The sequence below is a fragment of the Cajanus cajan genome, chromosome 3 (assembly GCF_000230855.2).
Source record: "Cajanus cajan strain Asha chromosome 3, NIPB_CcT2T_4, whole genome shotgun sequence".
Classification (NCBI taxonomy): domain Eukaryota; kingdom Viridiplantae; phylum Streptophyta; class Magnoliopsida; order Fabales; family Fabaceae; genus Cajanus; species Cajanus cajan.
In genome coordinates, this window is record NC_138519.1 from 65,228,556 (window position 1) to 65,256,245 (window position 27,690).

The 27,690-nt window shown below is 33.3% G+C and overlaps 3 protein-coding genes across 3 annotated transcripts; all 3 read right to left on the bottom strand.

Moving 5' to 3' along the window:
• Positions 1 to 3,374: 3,374 nt before the first annotated feature.
• On the bottom strand, positions 3,375 to 5,864 carry SRX (sulfiredoxin). Its single transcript, XM_020368442.3, has 5 exons — positions 5,713 to 5,864; positions 5,446 to 5,615; positions 4,277 to 4,310; positions 3,828 to 3,921; positions 3,375 to 3,629 (listed from the first exon to the last, which is right to left on the bottom strand). The coding sequence occupies exons 1-5, from the start codon at positions 5,783 to 5,785 to the stop codon at positions 3,614 to 3,616; spliced, it is 387 nt and encodes a 128-aa protein (XP_020224031.1). The 5' UTR covers positions 5,786 to 5,864; the 3' UTR covers positions 3,375 to 3,613.
• A 4,817-nt stretch (positions 5,865 to 10,681) lies between these two features.
• Positions 10,682 to 15,870, bottom strand: ARAD1 (Exostosin family protein). Its single transcript, XM_083071096.1, has 3 exons — positions 14,764 to 15,870; positions 12,459 to 12,824; positions 10,682 to 11,324 (listed from the first exon to the last, which is right to left on the bottom strand). The coding sequence occupies exons 1-3, from the start codon at positions 15,700 to 15,702 to the stop codon at positions 11,148 to 11,150; spliced, it is 1,482 nt and encodes a 493-aa protein (XP_082927222.1). The 5' UTR covers positions 15,703 to 15,870; the 3' UTR covers positions 10,682 to 11,147.
• A 9,255-nt stretch (positions 15,871 to 25,125) lies between these two features.
• LOC109806144 (cytochrome P450 89A2) lies at positions 25,126 to 26,813 on the bottom strand. The gene has a single exon (XM_020368523.3). The coding sequence runs from the start codon at positions 26,749 to 26,751 to the stop codon at positions 25,207 to 25,209; it is 1,545 nt and encodes a 514-aa protein (XP_020224112.1). The 5' UTR covers positions 26,752 to 26,813; the 3' UTR covers positions 25,126 to 25,206.
• Between the last annotated feature and the right edge of the window lie 877 nt (positions 26,814 to 27,690).

Below are 27,690 nucleotides of genomic sequence, written 5' to 3' on the forward strand. Positions count from 1 at the left end.
AATTAATTTTTTATTTAAATAAGTCAATTAATTAAGATAAAAAATATTATAGTACTGTTATTGGATCAATTTATTCCCCTTTTTTTTTTATTATTTTGGTATCAATAACAACTAAAATTATGGAGCCCGAGTCTCATTTGTTATTTTTGTCTATTTAAATTCAAATTATTCAATAAAATTAATATATTTCTACAACACAATACATTCTCGCACACACTTTGCCTTTTTCATATGTTATTCTTTTTTATTCCAAATTTAAAATACTCGTCAATTGGTATTAGAGCTCTTTTTTTTATGGACTAGTAAGATAGATGTTGAATTAAATTTTTCATATGTTGCTCCTGTTATCCTTGATAGGGAAAACTATAATCTTTAGGCAGTGAAAATGGAATCGTACTTAGAAGCTTTGGATTTATGAGAAGCCATGAAAAAGGATTATGACGTGCTTTCACTACCTAGAAATCTTACCATGGCCCAAATAAATAACCACACAGAAAAAAAAAACCAAGAAGACAAAGGCAAAATCATGTATATTTATTGGTGTTTCTCAAATCATATTTGATGAAAGAGTCTGAGATGATTAAAGGTTACTCAGATAGATTGATTGACATTACTAATAAGGATAAATTGTTGGGTGGTAAATTTGCATATTAGTTACAGAGCTTAATAGATATGACACATTAATAACCATCTTAAAAAATACAAAGGATCTTTCCGAGATATCATTGGCATAAGCTATACATGCTTTGCAAGCCCAAGAGCAACGAAGGTTTATGAGAAAGGAATCAACAATCAAAGGAGCCTTACTAGGCAAGTGACAAAATATGACCAAGTACATCAAAAACAAGGATTTTGATGGAATGGGAGTAAGTTCAACAGCAGCCAATGCAAAAGGCAAATGGAAAAAGTCTTATTTGGTTCGCCAACGTTGTGGAAAGAAAGGTCATCCACCATTTAGATGTTGGAGAAGACTTGATGCTAAGTATAGTGAGTGCAATCAAATGCGAAATGAAGCTATTATTTGCAAAAATAGAAATCAACCACATGATGAAGTAGCAAAGGCTATTGATAAAGAAGAGGAGGCATATTTGTTTGTTGATCAAGATGAGGAGGCGTATTTGTTTGTTGCTACATGCTTCTCTAGCATTGAATCGAGTCAAAATTGGCTTATTGACAATGGTTGTATGAACCACATGACAAACAACAAGGATCTATTCAAAGTTAGGCATGTCAAAGGTTCAAGTTGGAAATGACAAGTACATTGCTATGAATGGAAAAGAAACTGTAATAATCTCAACCTACTCAAAAACACATTTCATTTTTGATGTGTTATATGTTCCTGAAATTGATTAGAATTTATTAAGTGTTGGACAACTAGTTGAGAAAGGTTATAAAGTGTTCTTTGAAAACAAACATTGTTTGATTAAAGATACATGACAAATATATTCTGAGTAAAAATGAGAGGAAAAAGCTTTGTTCTAAATCCATTATTAGAGGAAGAGCAAATTTTGAGCAAATTTTTTCTACAAAAGAGAATATCATTGAATTGTCATATAAAGGACAAGTTGAAGAAGAACAAGATAATTTTAAAATAGAAGCACCAAAGTCCCAAAATGGTGTTATTAAAGCAAGGTAAAGTCCAATATAATCAAGAGAAGGTAGAGAAGTAGAACCAAAAATATGATATCATCATAAAACCTACTTTAGAGAAAACAACTATTGTTCAAAAGCACACAAAAGGCATATACAATTGGTTAAAGATGCTTTGAGAGAAGAAGAAATTGATGGAGGCCCATGGGCCAAAGGGGCTATGGTTAGAAGGCTAGATAAGGATTAAACTAACATTAAGGAAAAGCCCATGACACTTTTTAGTTGGGTTGTACATTAAAAGCCCAAGTAGTTTAGGGTTTAGGCCATTAGGTTTGTATTTTGGTTTTGAGTCTTGTATTTTGGCCAAGTAGAATAGATTAATTTTTAGACCTTGTATTTCAACCATTTTGAAGGCTAGAAGGTAAATGTGCACATGTGGATACATTACATGTAATCTAGCACACATTTAAAGTGCATTTGGAACCATGTGATCGGCCATGTGGAGGTGGTGGACATGGCATGTCCAAATTCACTTTAAATGTGATCTAAATCACATGATAATGCAACTTACACGAGCTTGCACATGGGGTACCAGATATCTAGGCTTAAGTTTCAAATTTTGAATTTTGAAATTCAAATTTTGGCACCTAGAGTTTAATCTAACCATTCCATGGTTATAATTAAACTCTAGGTTAAGCCTAGCTTCCTTGGCACTCTACCTTAGCCTATAAATCATTAGGATTTGTGTAGATGATACACTTTTGAGCATTACATGAGAGATATCTTTTGCATTTTCTCTCTAGCCAAAAGTCACCTTAAGTAAGGAGAAATCATCATTCACCTTGAGATTTCCTCCTTGTAGCCTTGGAGTTCTATCCAACGAGCTTAGGCAAATCTTCTTCAACTCTTCTCCTTCTTTTCTTTGGATTCAAACCTTTAAGTCTTCTCAAGAATTCAAGAAGGAGTGGCATGTAGAAGTTCATGGAGTTTCTTCAATCCAAGACTCCATCAGAAATAAAAGAGAATTCTATAAAAATTTGAACATGATGAAAAGTGTTTAAAAATCTTGATTAGGAATATGAAAGTTGAAGATGCTAAAACCCAATTATATAAGAGGAAAACAATAAAATTTCAACAAGAAAATTCTCATCTAGAATAACAGATTAAGTTGTTAATGTCTTCTCCAAAATATTGTAAATTAGTAGGTTGAATTTTTTTATAAAGAAGATGAAGTTTGTAACCTTCAAGACAAGGACGAGTGTTGAGAACATGTGTCTTAGATGTTGTCAAAACAATTTTAGTTTTAGTTTAAATTAGTTAAATTAATTTTTTGTTTAAATAAGTCAATTAGTTAAAATAAGAATATTATAGTGTTGTTAGTGAATAATTTGTTTTCCTTTTTTATTATTCCAGTATTAGTAACAACTCCTAAAATTATGGAGCATGAGTTTCATTATGTTATTTTTGTGTATTTAAATTCAAACTATTCAATAAAATTAATATAATTCTACAACACAATACATTCTCTCACATAACCAATTGTTATTCTTCTTTATTCCAAATTTAAAATACACAGCAGCCTTCATTACGGTTTGCATGAAGACAAAGATTATTAACTTGATCTATTTTGGAGCTTATTTAAGTTCAGATCATTCCATCCATGCAAAACAGATAATAATGCTTGATGTTGTTTTTTCTTCCTAACTAAATCTCGTACTCTTTTTTGGGTGTATGCAGAGGGCGATGGAGGAGGCCACATTCTGACTAGAAGAATGCACACAGAGTAAGAAAAATCAGATTATGAATTTTCGATTTTTTCCAGTAGTGTTAGTTTACTGTCCTCTTGGTCATTGGGAGGAAACATTGCATCTTCATATGTATAAATACGTAACAATAGCACAGCACACCCACGAAATATCATCCATAACATGTCCATTGGAATCACAATGCCTTCAGAAGCAGGACATTGCTGTCATTACTAATTGCCATGTTACTAACTTTGAACGATAAAATCATCACATGTTTAGCGCAGATGATGCCTACACAATGAGAAACGAAAATCAATCAGCCAAGATAATGAATATGACTATATGATCACCTATGCTTTACAAAGAGCTCAACAACAATAAAAGCCTTATCTTACGACGTGCAATAAAACCTATGCTTTTCAAAAGAGTTAACGAAACATATTAACTAACATTAAGAATCTCTTTTGTAAACAAAACATGTCAACTAACCTTAGAGTCGCCTTTGTACCACGGCGTATTTTGCAACGGATGGTGGGGAGTCCAAGGCGCTGGTGAGCTTCGTAACGGTGACATCCAGAGAAACCTACAAAAACAAAAGAGAATAGACATATTTAGTTTTCACTGTAGCCAGAGAAACCTACAAAAACAAAAGAGAATAGACATATTTAGTTTTCACTATGTTTGAGAACTCGTTTGTATCAGTTCAGACGAAAATTTACGAGTTTCAATGCACCAAACTGAGAAGCAAAATTTTTTTTTTTTCTGTTCAATGTGAATTTATAATTTTTCAACTGGAAACCAAACATGCACTTAGTTCACCATGGTTAGTCTTTCAAGACCTTCAGCTTTCTGATTTTATTGTTTTTACCAATGAGCATGACCCACTTATACGATAATATAATTATAAGATCCCATACACAATCCAGAAAATCACATACCATAGTAGATTCCATCAACCTCGAGGACATCAATCTGTATACAAAAAGGAACTTGGATTAGCAGCTGAGCAATATATCTCGATGAATCAGAAATTTATTTAATATGAAAAAGGAGGAATTGCAAGTTTTATGAACATAAAATGCTAGAAAATCATATCAAACTAGTATTTCGAAAGACATTCTTTTTATACTATCAGTTATAGAACATTAAATTCAGCAACACAAAAACATATCCCACATTTAGAAACAGGCTCATTATTTCCGGATCATGATCCTCTACAGTATTTTTTCAACTGCATGAATCTCAACCATTAAAATTAAATTTTACTTATAAGAAATATTAATAAAAAAATATAATTAAAATATAATGAATGGTGCAAGATTGAACTGCACCTCCTAACAGTTATTTTTTCAACTGCAGGAGATCCATATCCATTATTTTTTGCCTTCTAACCCTTCAGTGGAACTCAATTGTGCAAGGCTCTGTGCAACATCACATATTAATCATATAAAACAAACATAATCAGAATAGTTATAATAGTATTGTAATAAGCAAAGGCATGCCATCTAGCGATAAATTTTGGTTGGACAATACTTTTCCCACTTTCTTCAGAATAATTGTATTTAAAAAATTAGCCAAGCTTTTATTTCTCGTTCCATATTACTAGGTGATTATATTCACATCACAATTCCATTCATAGTACATTATAACGGATGCAGCCTCCCTTATTGTTCTTTAAATTGAAATCTGTGCTTAATATGGCTGTGTGAAGCCAACCAAAATTGATCCAAAATCATTATAGCCAATTAACAGCGTGGAATGCAACACAAATGTTGCTATTCAAACAAATTCAGAAAATCATTTTAGGTTGTGAGTTTTCATGTTATTTTGTACTCTCACTCAGACCATACCTTTTCAACAGACAAAGTTTGAAGACCAAAGCTAGAACTAGAAGCAATTTCAGCTTATACTCCAATTCAAACCACATCCAAGGGATCATCATAATACATAAAACTCAACATCCCTACTCCCCTAACCCTAACCTTCACTTTCTCATAAACGCAACAAAGGACAAACCACAAACCCAATATAGCAGAAACAGTACATAAACTCCAAAAGCAATGCAGAGATCTTAAACATAAATCAGCAAAAAGGAGAAAGTGGTCACAGGCACTTGAAGACCAATTTCCTTGATACTATCCATTAACTCCTGAACTTTGTTTTGATCATTTGCTCTGGTCCTCATCAAAGGCCTTCTTATCTTATCTAGAGGAAGCTCCAATATCACAGGTCCCCCACCACCACCACTACTGCTTCCAGAACCACCAGGAGGAGCCCCTAAATATTAAAATAAATCATTTGAAATTGAAAAGAGAGAGAGAGAGAGAGAGATGCAATTTTAAATTGGTCAAAAGAAATAGAGGGAGTAGTGCACCGTTGGGGTTGGATGAAGCAAACACAGTGAAACTCCTCAAAGTATTCGGAACCCGCAGAACAAAATTTGCCATTTTCCTTCTTCTATACTTCAATTTTCTTTTTGCTTTTTTTCTTTTTTATCGTGGTTCTATATAAATAGTCAAAATATTGAGAAGCGGAGAATATGATTGGTTACATGACAAGCATGGCCCACCAATTTCAGTGGCTAAGATTGTTCTTCTACAAGCTATAAGGAAGGCCCGTCTACACAGAATACGCGCTACAAAATGGTGAAAGATAAAAAAATTGATCGATTTCAATTTTCAACTTTACTGGGAACCGTGGCTAGGGATGGCAATGGGCCCCAATGGGGGCGGGTAACAGTAAATTCGCCCCGTCTTGCTGAATAAAAATTGGCCCCATACTCATTCCATATCCGTGCAGGTATTCATTAAGCGGGTATCCATGAATTTCTTGAATACCCATGGATATCCACGGATATCCATGGATATTTATAAATTTATTAAGAAATTAAAAAAATTAATTACAAATAGTTTTAAGTTTATATTTTAATGTCATTGAAATATTAAGGCTTAATTGTATTTTTGATCTCTCAAGTATTGCAATTGTACAGTTTTGATCTCCAAGATTTTAATTGGATAATTTTAGTCCCTAAAGAATTACAATTGTGCGATTTTGGTCCTTCAATTTTTAATTGAACAATTTTAGTTCCTCGAATATCATAATAGTGCAATTTTAGGAGGGTGTATTGGATTAGAATTTTAAAGGACTTTTTTAGTTAAAAAAAACCCTGCGGATTTTAAAAGACTTTGCAGGATTTTCATGACTTTTAAGATTTTGCAGGATTCTATAAAACTTAAAATCAGGATTTTAATGGATTCTGCAAGACTTTTAAATCAGGATTTTAATGGATTCTGTGGGATTTTGTGGATTTTGTAGAATTTTTGTGGAGTTTTGACATTTGATAAGATTTTTAAAAAAATTCATACATTCAAATTTAAAAAGAGTCAAAAACAAAAATAATAAAAAAAAAAAATAATGTCTAGATAAATAATAATAATAATAATAATAATAATAATAATTGTCCATAATATCTTATCCTCTTTTTATAGCATCTACTATCAATTGTAATAATTCATCGGAATCCTCCTTATTCCAAGCTTCATATTTTTTTCTCTTTTCCTTTTCCTTTATTATTTCCTTGTGAATCTCCCATTTGAATTACTAAAACAATATATGTTGAAAACTAGTTATATAAATAATTATGGATAAGAGACAAAATTAATAAAATTATATTATTATTTTTAGAAGCACACCAATCATACAAGATCGAATATATCTTGGCTATCCCAATGGATCAAATACCTCAGCCATTATAAAAAAAATATGCAAAAACAGAAATATAGAAACATAAGATAATTTTTTATATAAAAAAAATCAGTATATTTGATATTGGAAAAATATTTAGATACATAATTTTTTTATATAAACGGAAGTATTTAGATATAGAATATATATATATATATATATATATATATATATATAGATATATATATATATATATAATTTTAGTTATATATTATATGATAATTTTTAACAATATTTATAAATGTAAATTATTCTAACAAATATTTTAACAATATTTCCTTTTTTTTTTAAATAAACTAATGAAGGCATAAATCCTAAACCCTAAAAATTAGATACTACAATGTCTTGTGTTAATTTTATTTTTTTAAAATATAAAAAAAATCCTAATTTTACAATATAAAAATAAAAAGAAAAATTCATAGTAAAAAAAATAAAATAATTGTTGAGTCATAAAATGAGGAGAGATAAGAGTAACAAATTAAGGGAAGGAGAGAGATCGTAATTTTTATGCTGAGAGGGTTCTTCTCCCAACTAAGATCTATTTTCATTTCATTCTACTCACAGAAACCCTAACAAATTCATCTTATATATATATATATATATATATATATATATATATATATATTGTAGAGATTATGATATCAATTTCATCTTTCACCTTTTTCTTTTCTTGACCTGTGTTATAAAAAAAATTACCACTTGAAAGTTAAAATTTCAAGTATTTTTTTGTGTTATATAAAGAAACAAATTCAACTACATAGAATAAAATAAAGCAAGTCAATTAAAGAGAACAAACAGAAAAATATAACAAGTCAATAACACTATCATTTACATATCAGAGTTTCACAAAATAGGGGAATGAGATGAGAACAGTACTACAATATTATATATGAGCAATGAACAATAATGCAGTATTATTAGTAGAGAAAAAAATGGAGAAGACAGGAGCATAGAAAAAAAATATGAAAAAATCACTTGAAAATTCTTGAAACACTTGAAAAGTCACTTCAAACAATCATTCAAAATCCGATGGGTTTGGATGAGATTGTTTTATGAATCTGGTATTTATAGATAACACTAGAAAGTCCTTCAAAATCCCTCTCATACAACAATCCTTTAAAATCCTTATATTTTTTAATACCAATGGATTGTTTTTAAGTTGTAAAAAATCTCAAATGAATACCAGTGGATTTTAATGGACTCTTTAAAAAATCTTGAAAATCCAGATTGAATACCACTTGATTGTTTTTAAGTGACATAAAATCCTGATTGAATACCAAAGGACTTTTTTACTCAAAAAAAGTCTTTTAAAATCCTACGAAATCCTAAACCAATACACCCCCTTAGTCTCTTCCATTAAAAATTTAATAATTTTAATATATATATATATATAATGTTTTAAAATTAAACAATTATTTATCTATTCAAATTAACGTATATTATAATTTTCGATATTATATCAAATGATATATATTTATTTTTATTAAATAAATAAAATTTATATATTATTATTTTTATAATATTATTGATAAATTAATATCAATAATATTATTAGTATATTTATAGATAAACTAATAATTTGATAAATATAAATTGTTATATATTAATATACTTTTACAAAAATATAAGTATATTAATTAGAAATATATATATGATCTTATATATTTATATTTTTGTAAAAGTATATTAATATATATTAAGTTATATTTTTCAAATTATTAGTTTATCTATAAATATAGTAAAAATATTATTGATATTAATTTATCAATAATATTAAAATACTAATAATATATAAATTTTATTTATTTAGTAATAATAAATATATATCATTTGATACATTAACAAAAATTATAATATACATTAATATAAATAAGCAAACAATTATATAATTTTAAAATATTATATATTAAAATTTTAAAATTATTAAATTTTTAATGAAAAAGACTAAAATTGCACAATTATGATATTTGAGGGACTAAAATTGTTCAATTAAAAATTGAGGGACTAAAATTGCACAACTGTAATCTTTTAAGGACTAAAATTACTCAATTAAAACCTTAGGGATCAAAATTACACAATTATAATACTTAAGGGATCAAAAATACAATTAAGCCAAATATTAAAAATAAAAATTCAATGTTAATTTTGAACTTTTATTTAACGTTAATTTTGTTGAAATAATAATAAAAATGCAAGATAATCAATAACTTAAAATACATCAATCTCACAAGTAAGTTAAAGTCTCATCACAAAGCTACAATAATTCAATCTCATAATTCCAAATGAAAGTAAACAACTTAAAATACATAAATCTTATTGGTTCAATCAAAGCTAGAAAATTAATCAAATTACATCTAATATAATTCTATAACATGTTTAACACATGTCGGTAACTTCATCAACCTCACTTTTGTAAGAAAATAAGATGAGAGAGTGTAGTTTTAGGATTATGTGGTACAAGGATAATTAGGATATTTAAGAAGTAATATTAAACGGGTACCCGCGGGTATGGATATTATCATATCCGCCCCCGCCCCATTTATAAATGGGTAAAAAATTATCCGTCCTCATTATCCACTATCCATTTATTATCTGTAGCAGGTTTTATCCACGGATACCTGCGGGTGCGGGTATTTTTGCCATTCCTAACCGTGGCAACGATTGCTTCTTTCTATCTTGTTACGTACACACTTCACTGCTCACTTTCTATTAATCTGTGTGAACATTCAGTTGGGTTTTGAATGATTGGCAGGAACTACTCACCATTGGGGTCGTCAAGCACTTTCGTTGCGAAACCTGACAACCTCAATTTCTCAAACTCTGTTCTTCCTTCTCAATGTGGTAGGTACTTCATAGTGAGATTTAAAATTAATTTTGAGAAGAAAAAAAATTCTTTGAACAGAAATTTTATACTCGAGTTTTTTTTTACCAACATGAATATATTTTTTTTATTAACAAACTATTTTACTTTATATGTACCAAAAAAAAAAAACTATTTTACTTTATAAAAATTAACAGCAAATATTTTTATTAGTATGTCTAGAACTAAAGTTTTATTAGCCTTGTCTTGAACCGGTTTTGAACATAATATTTTTCCCTTTTTCTTTTTAATTTTCTGTTTTGAAGAATGTTATTAGAGTTGGCTCAGTATTGAATGACAAAATAGCAGCTTATCAGGTTTTATCAATTCGTGTTCAAACTTCAAATACATTATGTTATTCAAATTTCAGCTCAAGAAACAATAAACTTCACCACGGTACCAAAGTTTCTTAACCTTCGGCCAAATTACCTTGATATTGTGATAAGCAACTAATTCAGTTCCCGAAGTCGAACAAAGTAAGGTTATATACATCAACGATAATAAAAATGGAACCTAAATCCTAATACATTTGTCCCAACTCCAAACCAGTATTATTCGTTTATACCAAGTAAGGTTATATAAGCACCACGAACACGAAACTCTCCTCCCCAGCTGATGATCCCTCATAGCAGAGCGAACACATTACACATCGTTATTTTGATTATGCCACAACAATAAATGGTGTAACAAAAATGTACTTGTGTGTATATACAAGAACAAAGAAGAGACTATATTGATGTAAAAGAATAAAACAAATGACTTTATTCTCATTCTCATCCTGTACAATCCCAATCACAGTATATGATGTAATTTTTCCTTCCTAGTCTAGGTCTCAACTCGTAAACTAAAATGGGCTTGTGGAATCTACAACAACAGAACGTGTTAGGTATTGTCGTAGTACATGGCAGGCGACAAGTTATGCACAGCCTCGAGATACATGAGAATTGAGTCAAGCCCCGCAGTACATGGAATGGAAGGATTAATAATGTAATGGATAATGATAGTTACACAAATAACTTCTCTTGCAAATCTCATGCATTTCAGTGGGGAATGAGTTGTTGAGTAGATTGAGATTATCAAGAAGTTTCGTCACATACTTACAACTATCATTGTCCCTGATTTAAATGTCCTCATCACCTTGAAATGTCCTGACAAAACCAAGCCACAGATATCATGGAATGCCAAACCTGATAGTGAGATAAGTGCTATAGGGTTCTAACAGCAGTCTGGTTTGTACATATACAAGAGCATTCCTCTTCCTTTCCAAACAGCCTTTTCTCACGATTAATCATCAATTTAATCAAGGGTACTTTTTTTGAAACTTGGCGCCAAATCTCATTAACTGTCCCGTTGGCTTCTTCATACTCAAAATATCGCTTAACCTGAAACCAGATAAACTAAATTAAGGTCTGTCGTAATATGAGGGGGAAAAATCAAAATAGAAGGCAAGCCAGAATGCTCTTCTTTTCCACTATAATTTTCAAATACAAATCAGACAATGTAAAACATACATTGGAACTACTTTCTTGGACATCTATAATTTCTACTTGAGCAGCTATAAGAAAGCACCAACGTACTCAACAAGTACATCAGAATAAAAGGATTCAAGGGTGTCATTAATAATATATTGAGCGAGAAGCAATTAGAATCTACTGCACTAATTGCTAATTCAAATAAACTATTCAGGATCTTCTTTAAGAAATCATGAAAATACCAATCACCAGAATTTCACTTCACTTCACTTGGCATAAACATGTATTTATGTTATGCATTTATTCGAGGACTCTTGAAGTTCAAAGGAGGGTGTGGAAACAGGATTCTTGATTTTACATAAACGAGACACTCCAATCAAACTTCACATATTAAAAGTACAAGTACCATAACAAGAAAAGGTAGGTCCTAAAATATTGGAATTTTTTAATTAGGTCTCCAAATTAATATATATATATATATATATATATATATAATTGGGTCCTTTAGTCCTTAATCTTATAAAAACAATTATAATTGGGTTCCTAGGATTTTTAGAATTTCCATAAATTGTCATTTTCCAGCAGTTGTAATCTGCCAAAAACTAACTACAGGGACCTACTTTTTAAATTTAGGGACCCAATTACAATTTTTTTTAATTTGGAAACCTAATTAAAAATTCTTAGGGACCTACAAATTAACTTATCCACCAGGAAACAAAGTCAATGAGCAATTAGCACACTCTTAATAATGAAAATTAATAATTAATTACTTCAGTTAAAAGACCACAACGAAGGAACCTGTCTTCCCACCAATATAACGTTGCATATGAATAAAAAATAAAACTTGAAGAACGAGGGAGAAAAAGGAAGGAATACAATTGGCTATAATTAGCAATGTCAATCTATGACCAAATATCATTGGATGTATTGAATCTATCATACGTCGCAAGAGATTAAAAAATGCAACAGGTGGAGTGAAAGACAAAATTAGTAGTAGCATCCACAGATTTTATTGAAAAAATAAATTATGCCAGCACTACTAACCTCCTTTAGTTCTTTCTGATATCCCAAGACTCCATCTGGGGTTATGGCTCTCAATTTTGACACCAAATATCCTGGCTTTATGGCAGAAGTAGTTTCTACAAATACAGCAATCTTTTTGTAGTCTATAGTATCTTCAAAAGGCAATTCAATACCATCACTGATAATCACTGGAATGCACAAGCTAACTATAGCATCAAACAGTCGGCAGGCTGATGGAGTATCTCCTGCAGGATGTAAACAGAACTTTGATGTATGCATTCCTTGTGAAGCTGCCCGCCGACTCTCTCTGGATTGTGCTCCATGCTTTATTATGACATCCTCTTCCTTTTCTAGAATTTGAAAGAGTGTATCACGAATTTTCCCTCCCTTTAAAACAGATGAGGACAAAAAAGGAATCAATACAACAAGAACAATAAATCATCCTAATCAAAGGCAATGTTCTGGTTATTTAAGCAAATACAAGGAAAGCAACATTATTACAGCATGATGCTCAAGTATTTTAATGAAAATACAATGGGGAAACTTATCAAAGATCCCAGTGTTTCAAATCTTGAAGGATAGAGGCACATAGCAACCACCCAAAAATCCTATAAGTGGATAGCTGCTATGCTGAATTTTTTAATATAGTTTATAGTTTATATAATGCATATTATATATTATACACATTATAAAAACCTGGTAAAAATTACTCAAAATTTGCGATTCATAATTAACAATAAAAAGTCATTAGTACAAGTAAATGCCAACAAAAGTCAAATACAAGTTTTTTATGTAGGATTGTCAATTCTCATCTTCTAAATCCAAGTCTTCTTTGTCATTTTCACTACTTTTACAGCTATACATTTCATTTTTGGAAATTAAAATCCAAGAAATTGCTCCACCCAATAGTCCTAAGGTCTCTGTATAGAGGACCTTTTAAGGTATCAACATGTAGCGCCACTATCCCAGCCACTATAACCTCTATTTGGCCCACTATTTGGTCTGCTATGGCGACCAATGCGGGAGCAAAGGGCCTTTCCACTCCACCACTATAGCACACAATTTAAAACCCTGATAAATACTGATTCATACTGGTACTTCGCAGTATACAAGACCAAGACCACTAAAAAGTAAAACATTACCTCAAACAAAGAATACATATCAGTTTAAAGACAACTTTTTTTTCAATAGGTATCCTCTTTCAAAGACAATCCTATTTGAGACACTAATTTTTTTGTATAATTATGATATTGGTAAGAAGTATTTACTAATGCAGTGACTAATCAACAACAAAGATCATGAGTGCACACAAAGTGAATATTTCCCTCCCGATATAGTTTATTTCATATATTAAGTCAAGATTTGAACCCTGGATATCTTAGTTAAGGAATACAAGTTGCTACCACTTGTTTCAACCAATATTGAGGCACTATTCAAGACACTAAATATGGACATCAATCTTGGCGGGAATTTGGAACTTGGTTCACCAGGTAGTGGGAGAATAGTTCCTTCCACCAGACTCAACTCCTTTTGGTTAATACATAAGCATAATAATGCAATACTTCTAATTACAAAACCAATAATTTATACCATGTAGGTAACAAAAGACAAAAGAAGGTGGTTTTGCAAACACACAGCAAAGAAGAAAATGCAATGCCAATGAAACTAAGAAGTCCAGAGACAAAGACCATGTGGTATGTAGATCTCTAGAGAGGAGGCTCCATGGTAGTTGCCTAAATAAACTACTTAAATTTCATTGAATCCATCATCCTTCAATTTGCTTCTTAAAACTACATTCATAACCAAGAGGCATTTCAAATGTACACAAAGCAGAATCTCCCAGCTTGATCCAAGGTTTTGAAACATGACTGCAATTTCAGTTGCAACATCAAGGTTTATGGGGTCACCACAACCACAGTTGTGGTTGTATGCAACAGTCTATGACCACAATTCTAAAACCTTTACTAGATCAAAATTCATAGCCCTTTCAGCAGCATGTTCATTCCAGCATTGATCCTAAAAGCACAAGCTAAATTACTTTTATTCCGATGCAAGCAGAACCAAGGTTTTAAAACACAGTCTACATCAGCAACCACAATTTCGGCCACGGCGTCAAGACTTTTGAGCTCCCTACGACCACAATTGCGGCTGCATAAGCTACATTCGTTTGCAATCTTCCACAATGCCAAGGATCGCAAGGGAAATCGCGACCTTAAGCGCAACTTAAAACCATAGGTAGAGCAACACAATATAAAATCTAACCACACGTCAACGATTCATCATCTCAATTGAAATGAAGGATCCAGATCAGAACACAAGACATTACCTCTTTGCGATACCGATTCCCCATGAAAAACAACAAGGTGTTGCGACCCCCGATACCGACATCACCCTCGTACGTTCTGATCCGGTGCGAGTAGGGCACAACGACGTCCTTCACGAGCGAGCCCTGGTCGGGTCGCAACCGGCCGAAATCCGATACGAGCAGGACGCAGTTTTTGACCCGATCGATGACCCGGTACAAGGCATTCGGATCCGAAGCCACAATCACGTGATCCCTCCCCTTGCTCCTCTTCCAATACTCCTGCCCCTCCAGCCACTCCACCAGCGCCTCCTGATTCTCCTCGTCGCTGTAAACCGGTTTCTCCGAACCGGCCCCCGAGCCGGGCGGTCGGACCGGGTTGACGATGAGGCTGAGCGAGGAGAAGAAGGGCACGAAGAACAAATCGGCCTCCTCGGGATCCGCGACCCGAGCCACGGGCGACGCCGCACGTTCGGAGTGAGGTCGGGAGAGATCCGAGAAGAGGTACCACTCGGCCATGTGCTGGTGGCCGGGGTACTTGAGCGAGGCGACGTCGTCGGGGGGGGAGGCGCGTGAGCCACGCGCGAGGGAGTGGTGGTGGATGACGCCGTGGGTGAACCTGCGGGGGAGATCGTAGAGGAAGACCTTGGCGGCGGGGGGTTTGGGGGCGACGGAGTTGAAGGAGAAGGTGGCGGCGGCGTCGAAGGCGGCGGAGGAATCGGTGGGGTGGAAGAAGGCGTTGAAGATGGCGTAGAGGACGAAGAGGAGGAAGAGCGTGGCTAGGGTTTGCTTGAGGAGGGGTTTCCGCGTCATGGCCGCGGAGAAGACTGTTTGGGAAGTGGAACTGAAACGGGAAACGAAACTTGGTTTGTTGGGTTTTCTGGCTTTGGCTTTTGCTTCCTCGTTCGTGTTTTTGGGGTACGGCATCGTCGCCACTTTCTTCACCTTTCTAAACGTACGCATACCAGTATTATTAAATAAATATATATACACTACGACTACGGAGATCCAATTATACCACTCGATACCATTATACCATTAGATGCATCCAACGACTCTGCGGATGCAACATCAAACCGGACCGACGGGAGGGGAAGCTGCTAATTGCTAATGCAATCATACAATCATATGCATAGGGATCCACAGTTCTTCTTACTGTCATGTAAAATATATATACTCACCTAACTTAGGGGGTGTATTGGTTTAGGATTTCGTAGGATTTTAAAAGACTTTTTTTGAGTAAAAAAGTCCATTGGTATTCAATCAGGATTTTATGTCACTTAAAAACAATCCAGTGGTATTCAATCTGGATTTTTAGGATTTTTTAAAGAGTCCATTAAAATCCACTGGTATTCATTTGAGATTTTTTACAACTTAAAAACAATCTATTGGTATTCAAAAATTTAAGGATTTTAAAGGATTGTTGTGTGAGAGGGATTTTGAAAGACTTTCTAGTGTTATCTATAAATATCAGATTCATAAAACAATCCCATCCAAACCCATCGGATTTTGAAGGATTGTTTGAAATGATTTTTCAAGTGTTTTAAGAATTTTCAAGTGAGTTTTTCATCTTTTTTTTCTATGCTCCTGTCTTCTCCATTTTTTCTCTACTAATAATACTACACTATTGTTCATTGCTCATATATAATACTATTCTCATACCATTCTCCTATTTTGTGAAACTCTAATATGTAAATGATAGTGTCATTGACTTGTTTTATTTTTCTGTTCGTTCTCTTTAATTGACTTACTTTATTTTATTCTATGTAGTTGAATTTGTTCCTTTATATAACACAAAAAAATACTTGAAATTTTAACTTTTAAGTGGTAATTTTTTTTATGACACACGTTAAGAAAAGAAAAAGGTGAAAGATGAAATTGATATCATAATCTCAACAATATATATATATATATATATATATATATATATATAAAAGATGAATTTGTTAGGGTTTTTGTGAGTAGAATGAGATAAAAATGGATCTTAGTAGGGGGAAGAACCCTCTTAGCATAAAAATTGCGAATTCTCTCTTTCCCTTGAATTTGTTACTCTTATCCCTCCTCCTTTTATGACTCAACAATTATTTTATTTTTTTTACTATGAATTTTTCTTTTTTATTTTTATATTATGAAATTAAGATTTTTTATATTTTAAAAAAAGAAAATTAACATAAGACATTGCAATATCTAATTTTTTAGGGTTTAGGATTTATGCCTTCATTAACTTATTTTTTAAAAAAGAAAATATTGTTAAAATATTTGTTAGAATAATTTATATTTATAAATATCGTTAAAAATTATCATATATATATATATATATATATATATATATATATATATATATATATATTCTCTATATCTAAATACTTCTGTTTATATAAAAAAAAATTATATATCTAAATATTTTTTCAGTATCGAATATACTAATTTTTTTATATAAAAAATTATCTTATGTTTCTATATTTTCGTTTTTACATTTTTTTTTATAATAACTGAGGTATTTGATCCATTTGGATAGCAAAAATATATTCGATCTTGTATGATGGTGTGCTTCTAAAAATAATAATATAATTTTATTGATTTTGTCTATTATCCGTAATTATTTATATAACTATTTTTTAACATATATTGTTTTAGTAATTCAAATGGGAGATTCACAAGGAAATAATAAAGAAAAATGAAAAGAGAAAGAAAACTATGAAGCTTGGATTAAGGATGATTCCGATGAATTGTTACAATTGATAGTGGATGCTATAAAAAGAGGATAGAATATTATAGAGAATTATTATTATTATTTATCTAGACATTATTTTTTTTATTTATTATTTTTATCTTTGACTCTTTTTAAATTTGAATGTATAATTTTTTTTAAATCTTATCAAATGTCAAAATTCCACAAAATCCCACAGAATCCATTAAAATCCTAATTTAAAAGTCTTGCAGAATCCATTAAAATCCTGATTTTAAGTCTTGTAGAATCTTGCAAAATCTTAAAAGTCATGAAAATCCTGCAAAGTCTTTTAAAATCCGCAGGATTTTTTTTAACTAAAAAAGTCCTTTAAAATCCTAATCCAATACACCCCCCTTAATTTCTAGCTCCTATGCTATCATTCGTTTTTATTTTCCTACTTTTTTAATTGAGTTTTTATAATCTTAAAATTGTTATAAGAAGAATATAATTTTTTTACAATGATTTTTATCTCATTTTTCTATAAAAACATTCTCATCTAACTTTTCTAGATTAAGAAAAAAGTTTAATGCATAATAAAATTTACAATATCCTTTTTAAAACAAAAAAAATTTACTCCTATTTCTCTTTATCCCCTTCTCTATCTCTCTTACTCTCCTCTCTTCCTCTCTCCCTCTCCCTCCTTCTCTCCTCCTTTCTATTTCTTTTCCTCCATCTCTCTCACCTTCACTCCTCCACCATTCCTCTATCCCTCTCTCTCTTACTATTTCTCTTTATCTCTCTCCTTCCTATATCTCTATCTGTCTCTTTACCTCTCCTGTATTTCATTATTTTTATCAATTGAATAATAATTTTATCTTTTGACATTATATGATTGTCAAGATTTAATGATTAACTATTTACTAGATTAAATTTTTGTGCAGGATACTTTTTTAATAAAACGTTTAAAAATGAAAATTGTCATCTTTTGATAAAATAAAAAAAATAAAAAATAATATATATATATATATATATATATATATATATATATATATATATATATATATATATAGACTACTACCCTAAACAAGTAGTAACATTAATCAAATAGTTCTTCTATCTTTAACATTATTATGAAGGCTTAATGATTAGTCATTTGTTAACTTAAATTCTTATGCAAGTTTTTCTCCTTTAAATAAAAATGAAAAGAAGACAATTTTACATATAAATATTTTAATTTGTGTAATAGTTGGCAATATTAATTAAGTAGCACTCCTATCATAAAAATTTATGGAATAGTCATTTGTTATCATAAATTTTTACACATAAGGTAAAATAATTTTTTTTTATGAAAATCCAATAATAGTGATTAATGATAATATTATTTGAATAAAAAATTTTATTTTTAATGTTATCAATTTTTAGAGTTTAATGACTAACCAATTGCTAGCTTAAATTTTTATCCAAGTTTTTTTTTCTTTTTAAAAAATAAAAAATAAAAATGAATATTTTTTTAAAATAAAGGATAAAAAATAAAAAATATTTTTTATGAGTAAAACGAATATTTGTAAAGATATATAATTTTGCACAATTAATTAAAGGTACTATTTTCAACGGGCATTGTAGGGTGTTAATACTTTTTTATGCATAATTAACTTCTGAGCCTAACTCTGATTTCAAAGATCATTATTTTTAAAAAGGATTTTTCAATGTTTTTTCCACAAAATAAAATATTGATGGTGGCTTTGTTAAAAATATTTTTACATCATTTCTATTGTGATTTCAGTTGCGACAATTATGCAATAAAATTAAATGATTAGCCAGAAACTTGAATGCTTTAAAAGATAAATCAAAGCTACAATAGGATTATTACATAATTTCTCAATTAAATGATAGAAGACAACATTGTGTTATTTTAAAGCATGTATTTCTATTTCTATTAGAAGCCTATTAGGATACTTTAGTTTAAAAAATGGTGGTGTTAGTGGAAAAAATAAATTACCAACTTCCAGAATTATTGAAACACCTCTGCAAAATCCTAACTTGTTTTTGATGAACACAATTTTGAGGATTTAGGAGGGCTACTAATATTGATCAAAAGTGAGCTTGGCATTCAAAGAATAGAATGCGTTCGAATCTACAAAAACAAACCCAAAAGAGGAAGAAAAATACAACTTCATAAGAAGAGGGCTTGAGTGCATTTAGAGAGAAAATGGAAGATCCTAGTTCCTTGGGTATTTTAGCAGCCACATTGACAAACAATAAAAAAGGCTTGAGCTTCCTACACGAGAGTCAATGATCATTCGATGAGTGTTTGGTCAGTCGAAGAGCTTCCTACACAAGAGTCAAAGAAGCACTGAGAATGCGCGATATGATCAATCTTATGCACCTTTGGTGGTTTTATGCTTCCAATTCTACGTCGATTAGTAACAAAAATGTTGTATAATAATTATGGGCTTTTATTTCTACATCGATCACCAACACAAATTGTAACGTAGAAAGAAAAAAAAATTCAGTAGCTAGAACGGGTCGTTCCCAAATTGGAACGGGCCGTTCCAAACTACTGATTTGGCCTTACAAAAATGAAGGAGAACGGGCCGTTCCGGAAGGAGAACGGGCCGTTCTGGAAAGGAGAACGGGCCGTTCTGGAGGGAGAACGGGCCGTTCTGGAGGGAGAACGGGCCGTTCCGAAGGGAGAACGGGCCATTCCGGATGAGTTCCGGAACGGGCCGTTCTGATTTCAGAATGGGTCGTTCTGGGCGTGGTTTTTGTGCGTGATTTGGGAGTTCGGAACGGGCCATTCCGAACTCGGTACGGGCCGTTCTGGCCAATCCGAAAAGTCTATAAATAGGGGTTGGGGGCTTTCGGGAGAATGTGAGTTCTTAGAGAGAAGCTTTAGAGAGAAGGTCTCTGGGTCAGTGAGCTCCTTTCTCTCCCAAATTTCTCTGTATGATTCTTTTTCTCCTCTAGACCACTAATGCCTTCTGGCTTTTCTTGAAATTCAGATTAGAAAGCTTGCTTTTAGGAGGATTGAAGTTCCGGGTTGAGCTTTGGAAGGGAATTCTATTTTGTCACAGTTGTTGGCTATTCTGAGCCAATCTTCAGGTAAAGGAAGCTAGAATGTTAGTTATTTAGGTTGCATGTGAGTTTACAAACTCAATAGGTGCATGAATGTTGAGAATCCATAGATGGGTTGAAGAAAATCTCATTTTTGGGGTTTTGAGAAAAATGAGGATTTTGATGATTTTGATGCATAGGTTGGATGCATGTGAGATTTAAGTTTATTTTGAGTCGTATGGAGCCTATGCATTGTGTTTTGTGTTTGCATGTGGCTGAATTTATTAGTTTGGATGAGAGTTTTGAACTCTCTGACTGGAATTTAGGCCGGGTGCAGGTTGAGCGCGTCAGGTGTGGAAGAGCTTAGGGCTCTCGGGTTGGATGTTGGGCCAGGCGTGATTTGGTTACGTCAGGCGTGGAGACTCTTAGGAGTCTCTGTCTCAAGGAAACCGAGCGTGAGTTGAATGCGTCGAGTGTGGATGAGTTTTAGGACTCTCAGGTTGGGATTAGGCTGGGCGAGCTCAGGCTGCGCCGAGCGTGAATATGTTTATAAATAATTGATGCTTATGCATGTTTAAAGTTGAAGATTTGGATCATGTATGTATGATATATGTTGTATGGTGAAGTGTGATTCATATGTATGCATAGTGATGATATATATGAATGTTTGAATGTGATATGACATGTGTATATGTTCATATGGTATGTTTATTGATCATAATGGTGGTAGACCATGTATGATGTATGATGCATTATTGCATGTGATGTCTTATGACATGTGTATGATTGTTGATCATTATGGTGGGCAGACCATATATGATGTATGATGCATGATTGCATGTGATGCCTTATGGCATGAGTCTAGCCTAGGACTTGAGGAGAGGAAAAATATTTTCGAATTGGAAGAGCTCACATAGAGTCTCTTGAGAGTGGTGCTTGGATAGGCCACTGATATATGAGAGTGGTGCTCTAGGAGGCCACTGGATTTGGGAGAGTGGTGCTTAGATAGGCCACTGGGTTGGGTGAGTCTCCTCTAAGTCCTTAGCTAGTGTTGGAGCGGGGTATGAGGTCGATGGTTATTCCCTTAACCAAGTACTCGGGAAGGTGCGTGGACCCTTGCGGATAGTTGGTGGGCGAACTCCACAATTGACTTGGTTAATGCATGCCAAGGTCGTCGTAAGCCCGTACCCAGCTGTGCTATACTGACGGTGGATCTGGACTTCCAAGTGTGTAAGTGACATCATCCGAGTAAACCCGAGTGAGGATTATATATCCTGTTTAGCTGTGACCGAGCGAGCGCATTGGGCGTGAAAACGGTTGGGGTGGTTTCGGTAGGATGGAATGTCACTTATACAACTCTATTGTTGTGGAGATCTCCTAGGTGTATGCGTGACGACGCATTAGATGATTGATATGCATTGATATCTGTCATGAGATACATTCATTGCATGGTTATTAATATGATGAAGTGTGGTGTCTGACTTCATGATTGGTGGATTGTATTTGATGCATGAGTAGTGTTGGATAGAGTGTATGGTGTGACTCTATGATCATGATTGATGGGTTGGATGATTGTGTAGTGTAGATTATTGTTCTATACTTGTATGACTGATTTGTGAATTCTAGTTTACCCTTCTGTTTCCATGTGGTGGAACTGTGATGATCATACTTGGTATGGGAGTAGGTCAGGGCTAGCTTGGAGTTGAGGTGACCGCTGCGAGACGGGGAGTTTGATCTTCGTGCTAGAGTTACCACGTTGGGTAACGGTTTTGTTTGTGCTTGACCGACACTAGGGAATATTATTTTTGGGATGACTGTACATATATAGCGTTTTATTTTGTATTTAAGAAATTTAGTTATTTTTATTCTTATCTATACCTGTATGTATGAGTTATCCAACTTAATATTTTCTTAGTTCACTAGTAATAGTGCGATTCCACTAAGTGTAGAGACCATGGCGGGTCGTTACACAAATGATGAAGAATACTTTTGGGATTTCAATTCTGCATCGGTCACTACCAAAACCAATGTAGAATACTTCATATTTACATCGTTTCTCCATAGAATCGATGTAAATATATTTACGTTTTCCATTTAATTATAAAAATGTCATTGCATTTTTTAAAATCATTTTTATTAAAATTGATGTAGATATGGTGACGTTGGACAATGGTTTTGTAGTAGTAAGGAGGGATCTTCTTACTCCAATAGTATTTTTTGATAAACTTATTCCATTTAATAACTTTTTTTTATATCAAATTTCAATAATTAAACCGTTAAATTAAAAGTTTTTAATGTATAAGTTTACAAATTTGAAAACTATTTGATACTTTATTTCATTAATTCAAATTGACAGATAATCATAAAAGTATTTTATATGTTGATTTGAATCTATATAACAAAGTATCATGTGGTTTTCAAATTTTTTAAAGATTTGAAGACTTGATTTATATATTAAATTTTTTTTAATTTAATAGTTGGATCATTAAAATTTAATGTAACACATAAGTTATTTAGTAAAGTAAGTTTATCAAGACTTACTCTTAAAGTAAGTGAGTCATTCTATCTCTTTCTCTCTCTATAGGAAGAGAGAGAGGAAGGAGAGAAAAACTCAATAGATTTAGTTAAATTTCTAACATAATAATCTTAATTAACACCAACACTCGAAAAGAATATTCACGGTCTTCATATTTTTAAGAATGTAGAGTTCAATAACCTAATATACAACCTATCATCAAAGATTACATTTAGTGTGATTGGGAAATGTACAATTTATCTAAAGCTAACTTTGTGATAGGTTGAGGTATTTATTGCTAAGAAAAAGCATGGACATTGGTTTAACTTGTAGAATAAATGAAATTGATAATGCCACTAATATGTGAGAGTGGGTATATAGGTCAAGGTTCGTTTTAGCTCATGGCTCACATGGATATGAGCTAATGTTTAAAAAATTCATATGATGACAATAAAATTTTTTTGGCCTAGTTTATGAAACTTGCAAGCTTATTCTACGAAATTCATGGGTTAGCTCAATTAACACTAAGACTTAACAATATTTATTTTTAAGACATTGAGACTTTAATATTTGACTGGTTTACTTTGACTTTTAAATTTTGAAAACATTAAAATTTAAGACTTTGATGTTTAATTAATATATTTGGACTTTTAAATTTTTAAGACATTATAATTTTGATATTTTTGACAAAATGTGAAAATATTGATATGTTATAAACACTTTGAATTTCATTTAAAATATTTGATATTATTTATAAATATATTAATATTTTTTGTTTTAAAACTATTAATTTTTCTTTTCAATATCTCAATAGCTCAAAAAAGGATAGAAAAAAAAAAAACTCTTGAATTTGACAAATTTTTGTTTTATGGATATTTTTTTTCAAATTCTCATTAGGCCTATGGATTGGCCCATTTATCAGCGAATTTCACGGATCAATGTTTTTTTTTTTATTGTTTATTTCACTGGCTGAAATTATTCGATTTGTTAAAATGCAACATTTACAAGCCAGTCTTAAATGATTCGTAACCGTTCATATACCTACCCTACTAACATGTATATCTTATAGTAACTCTTTCCTTAATTTAAACGTGAATTGCAATTTCCTCTTATGTAGCTTCACACTTTCTCAACTTATATCTATAATATTTTTTATTTTTATTTTTATTGTATGTGTGACTAAACTCCTAAACTCAAACCTGCAGCCTCTATCCCAAAGAGACCATTTTTGTTACAAGTGCACTATATTCATAGCTAATGACAAGAAGAACTTATAAATTTGAAACTTAATTATAATACATCCACCACTCTTTGATGTTTAAATTTCATATAAACAATGGGGATGACCATGGGAGAATTTGCAACCATATAATCAAAGATGTTTGAATACTATTTCAGAAAAAAGCATTTAATCTGAACCAATACATCTATGTATTGTACCATTAAAGTCGTACGTTATTCATCACATGACATGAAACATTACGAATGTTTGTCATTTGAATCACAAATCATAAAGATTCTATAAATGTGTAAGAAAAAACTAAGAAAAACAAATGGTAAATGTAGAGTTGGAAAGCATGAAGTAACTCATCAAATTATGAATCAACGACGTCAGAGGGCAATCTAATTATTTAACTGGCGGAGAAAGAGCTACTCATGCCTCCACTAAAAAACAAAATAAAAAAAGTAATAAATGGGTGATTATTATATATATTCTCTTTTTTTTTTCTGCATTAATATATATATATATATATGTATGTATATATATAAAAAGAAAGGTCTACATTAAAATAGAAAAAGAAAACTATTATTAAAAGAACAACTAGGGTTGAAAAAGGGATTCTAACAGCCGCAAAGTGCAAAAGACAACGAACAGCGGAGTTGACGCAAAGAGGATCAATTAGTGCTTAAAACAATTATTTTATCCGGATGTATACTGACTAAGACATTCACAGAGTAAAGAGAATGAAGATTAGGATTGTGGAATGTACCAAATGAAATGGATAGACTAGAGTTGTCTAGCCAATTGAAACTAATGATAAATAATTAATTTAATTATTATTCTTATAGTAGGTAAAGGACTATCTACTAGTACCACGTCAAGAATGTTTCAATAAATCATGCTTGGATAACCACCAGAGTATCCTTCTATCATGAAATTTTTCTGCAAGCTGTTAATATTGATAGCAAATTAAGTATAGACAATGAGATGTACACAAAACATAGACTATATCCTAGGAGAAACATGAACCTGCAAAGCATTTTTCATGACCACAGTGAACTCCTTTTTCTCCGACAAATCAACATCCCCTCCCTGAGGAACCTTCCACTCAAAATTCAAAACCAAATTAGCCACAAAATACTCCAAATGAAGCAACGCCAAATTATAACCAGGACAAATCCTCCTCCCTGCTCCAAAGGGCATCATCTTGATCTCTTTAGTACCAGTAATATCAAACCCCTCATCATTCAAAAACCTCTCAGGCTTAAACGCCAAGGGATCCTCCCAAACCTTAGGGTCCAACCCCATCTCCGCCACCATGAAATTCACCGTCCCATTTTTCGGCACCAAGTAGTCCTTCAAAACAACGTCTTCAGTGACCGCATGCGGCAACACAAAGTGCCCCGGTGGGTGGCGCCGCAACCCTTCCAAAACCACAGCTTTGAGATAACCCAGTTTATGCAACTCTTCTTCTTTCACTTCCCTCTCCTTCTTTTCACCCACCACTTGTTTAATCTCCTCCACCACCCTCTCTTGCACGTGCGGGTACTTGACCAAATTCGCCATGATCCACTGCAACGCGGTGGAAGTGGTGTCCGTACCCGCGTTTAGAAACTCGTTACACAGCGTCACTAGTTCCCCTTCGTTCAGCTCGCGCTTCTCCTCCGGCAACTGCAAATCCAGTAAAGTGTCAACGTACGAAACGACGTCATCGTGGTCGTCGTTTAATCCACTTTCCTTGGCTTGTTTTTGCTTTTGCTTTCTGGCTCTTATAAGCGGAAGCAACACGTCCTCTTGCTCCTTCCTTAACCTCAGCATCTCCAACCATTTTTTGCGGTACAAAACGCGCGTGACGCTGGGCCAGAAGTTGAGAATATTGAAGCTCCCGAGGCGCAGAAGCAATTGTCTCTCCACGCGCGCGATGTCTCTGACTTTCCCCTCGTCGAGTCTCTCCCCGAAGCACATGAAGACGAGAAGGCAGAACATGGCGTGTCGCAAGTGGTCGATGACTCTAACGGAGTGGATGGACTCAGAAGCGGATTTCAGGCGCGTGAGGAGGCTGTTCAGCACGCACTTGCGGATTCCGGAGAAGGACCTAACGCGGGAGTGGTGGAGCATCTCGGAGGCGAGGTTGCGGCGGAGGGTGCGCCACGTGGCGCCGTAGGAGGCGGAGCTGATGTTGCGGCGGTTGCTGCTGAGGATTGCGGCGGTGGCGGGGGCCTCGGGGCGGTCGGAGAAGAGGGAGCCGTTGTGGACGAGGGCGCGGTGGGCGAGGGCGCCGTCGGCGATGAAGATGGCGGGGCTAGCGCCGATGCGGAGAGTGATGATGGGGCCGTACTTGGCGTGGAACGTTCGAAGAGTTGGTTCGAGTTCTGTGAAGGATTTTCTGAGCCATAGGAGGCGCGTTATGATTGAGATGTGTGAGGGACCGGGTGGGGTGGTGATAATTGCTTTGCCACTGGCTTTGGTTGGTGATGAGTGAAGCGAAAAGATGGCTCGGATGAGAAAGCAGACGCAGAAAGAGACAAGGGTGATGAACCATGCTTCCATGTGCTGCGAGTGATGCAGTGCAAGTCAAAGACGTGAAACAATGCACGATACTAGAAATGGACGTGGGTTCTTACATATATATATATATACATATACATAAGATAAGGTTAGAGAAGTAAACGTAGTATCATGGGTGGCAAAAGGGCCAGTCCGCCCGGTTTTGGCCCGCCCCTTCAATGGCCCGCCAAAAATGGGCCGGGTCGAGCTGGTCCGTCAATGAAAAACGGATTGAAAATGCTGCCCTGTTCCGCCTAAGTCGCCAGCCCGTATACTCAAAAAATATTTTGCAAAAAATAAAAAAAAAAAGTATATTTTATGTTTAAATAAAAAAAATGGAAAAAAATTATAAAAAAGGAATCATGGAAGCTGTGTGAGAGCTTGCCAAGTCCAAATGGAGAGTCAGTAGTAAACTGTAATAGCATTTCTCTATTGCCAAACATCACGTTTACTGTTGGAGGCAAACCTTTCACCCTCACGGCCTCACCCCTGAGCAGGTTTGGCTTTGAAATTTTGATAAATTAAATTAAATGCAGTTTTTAGTAGATGATTATACTCTACAAATTTACGGTAATCATCAAAATAACATTGGGGTCAGGAAGTAGTGAATATTTTGGCTTTCGGGAATATGGAATTATAGTTCAAAGAAAAACTAATTGCAAATTTGCAATAACTTTCCAAAAGATGTGGACGCATATTCGGTGGCTGGAAATGGACTCTGTTGGCCTGATTTTTTTTTATTTTATATTAAGCTTATTATTTATACTAAAGCTCAATCATTAAATTAGTAAATTATCTATGCGAGCTTGGCGGGTTGGAATGAGCCAGCCCGCTATTTAGCTCGCCAAGTTGACGAGCTTAGCTGAACGAGCTTGACGAATTGACGGACTAAAATAATGAACCCGACCCGCCAAGCCACGGCGATTTTGCCATCCCTAATAT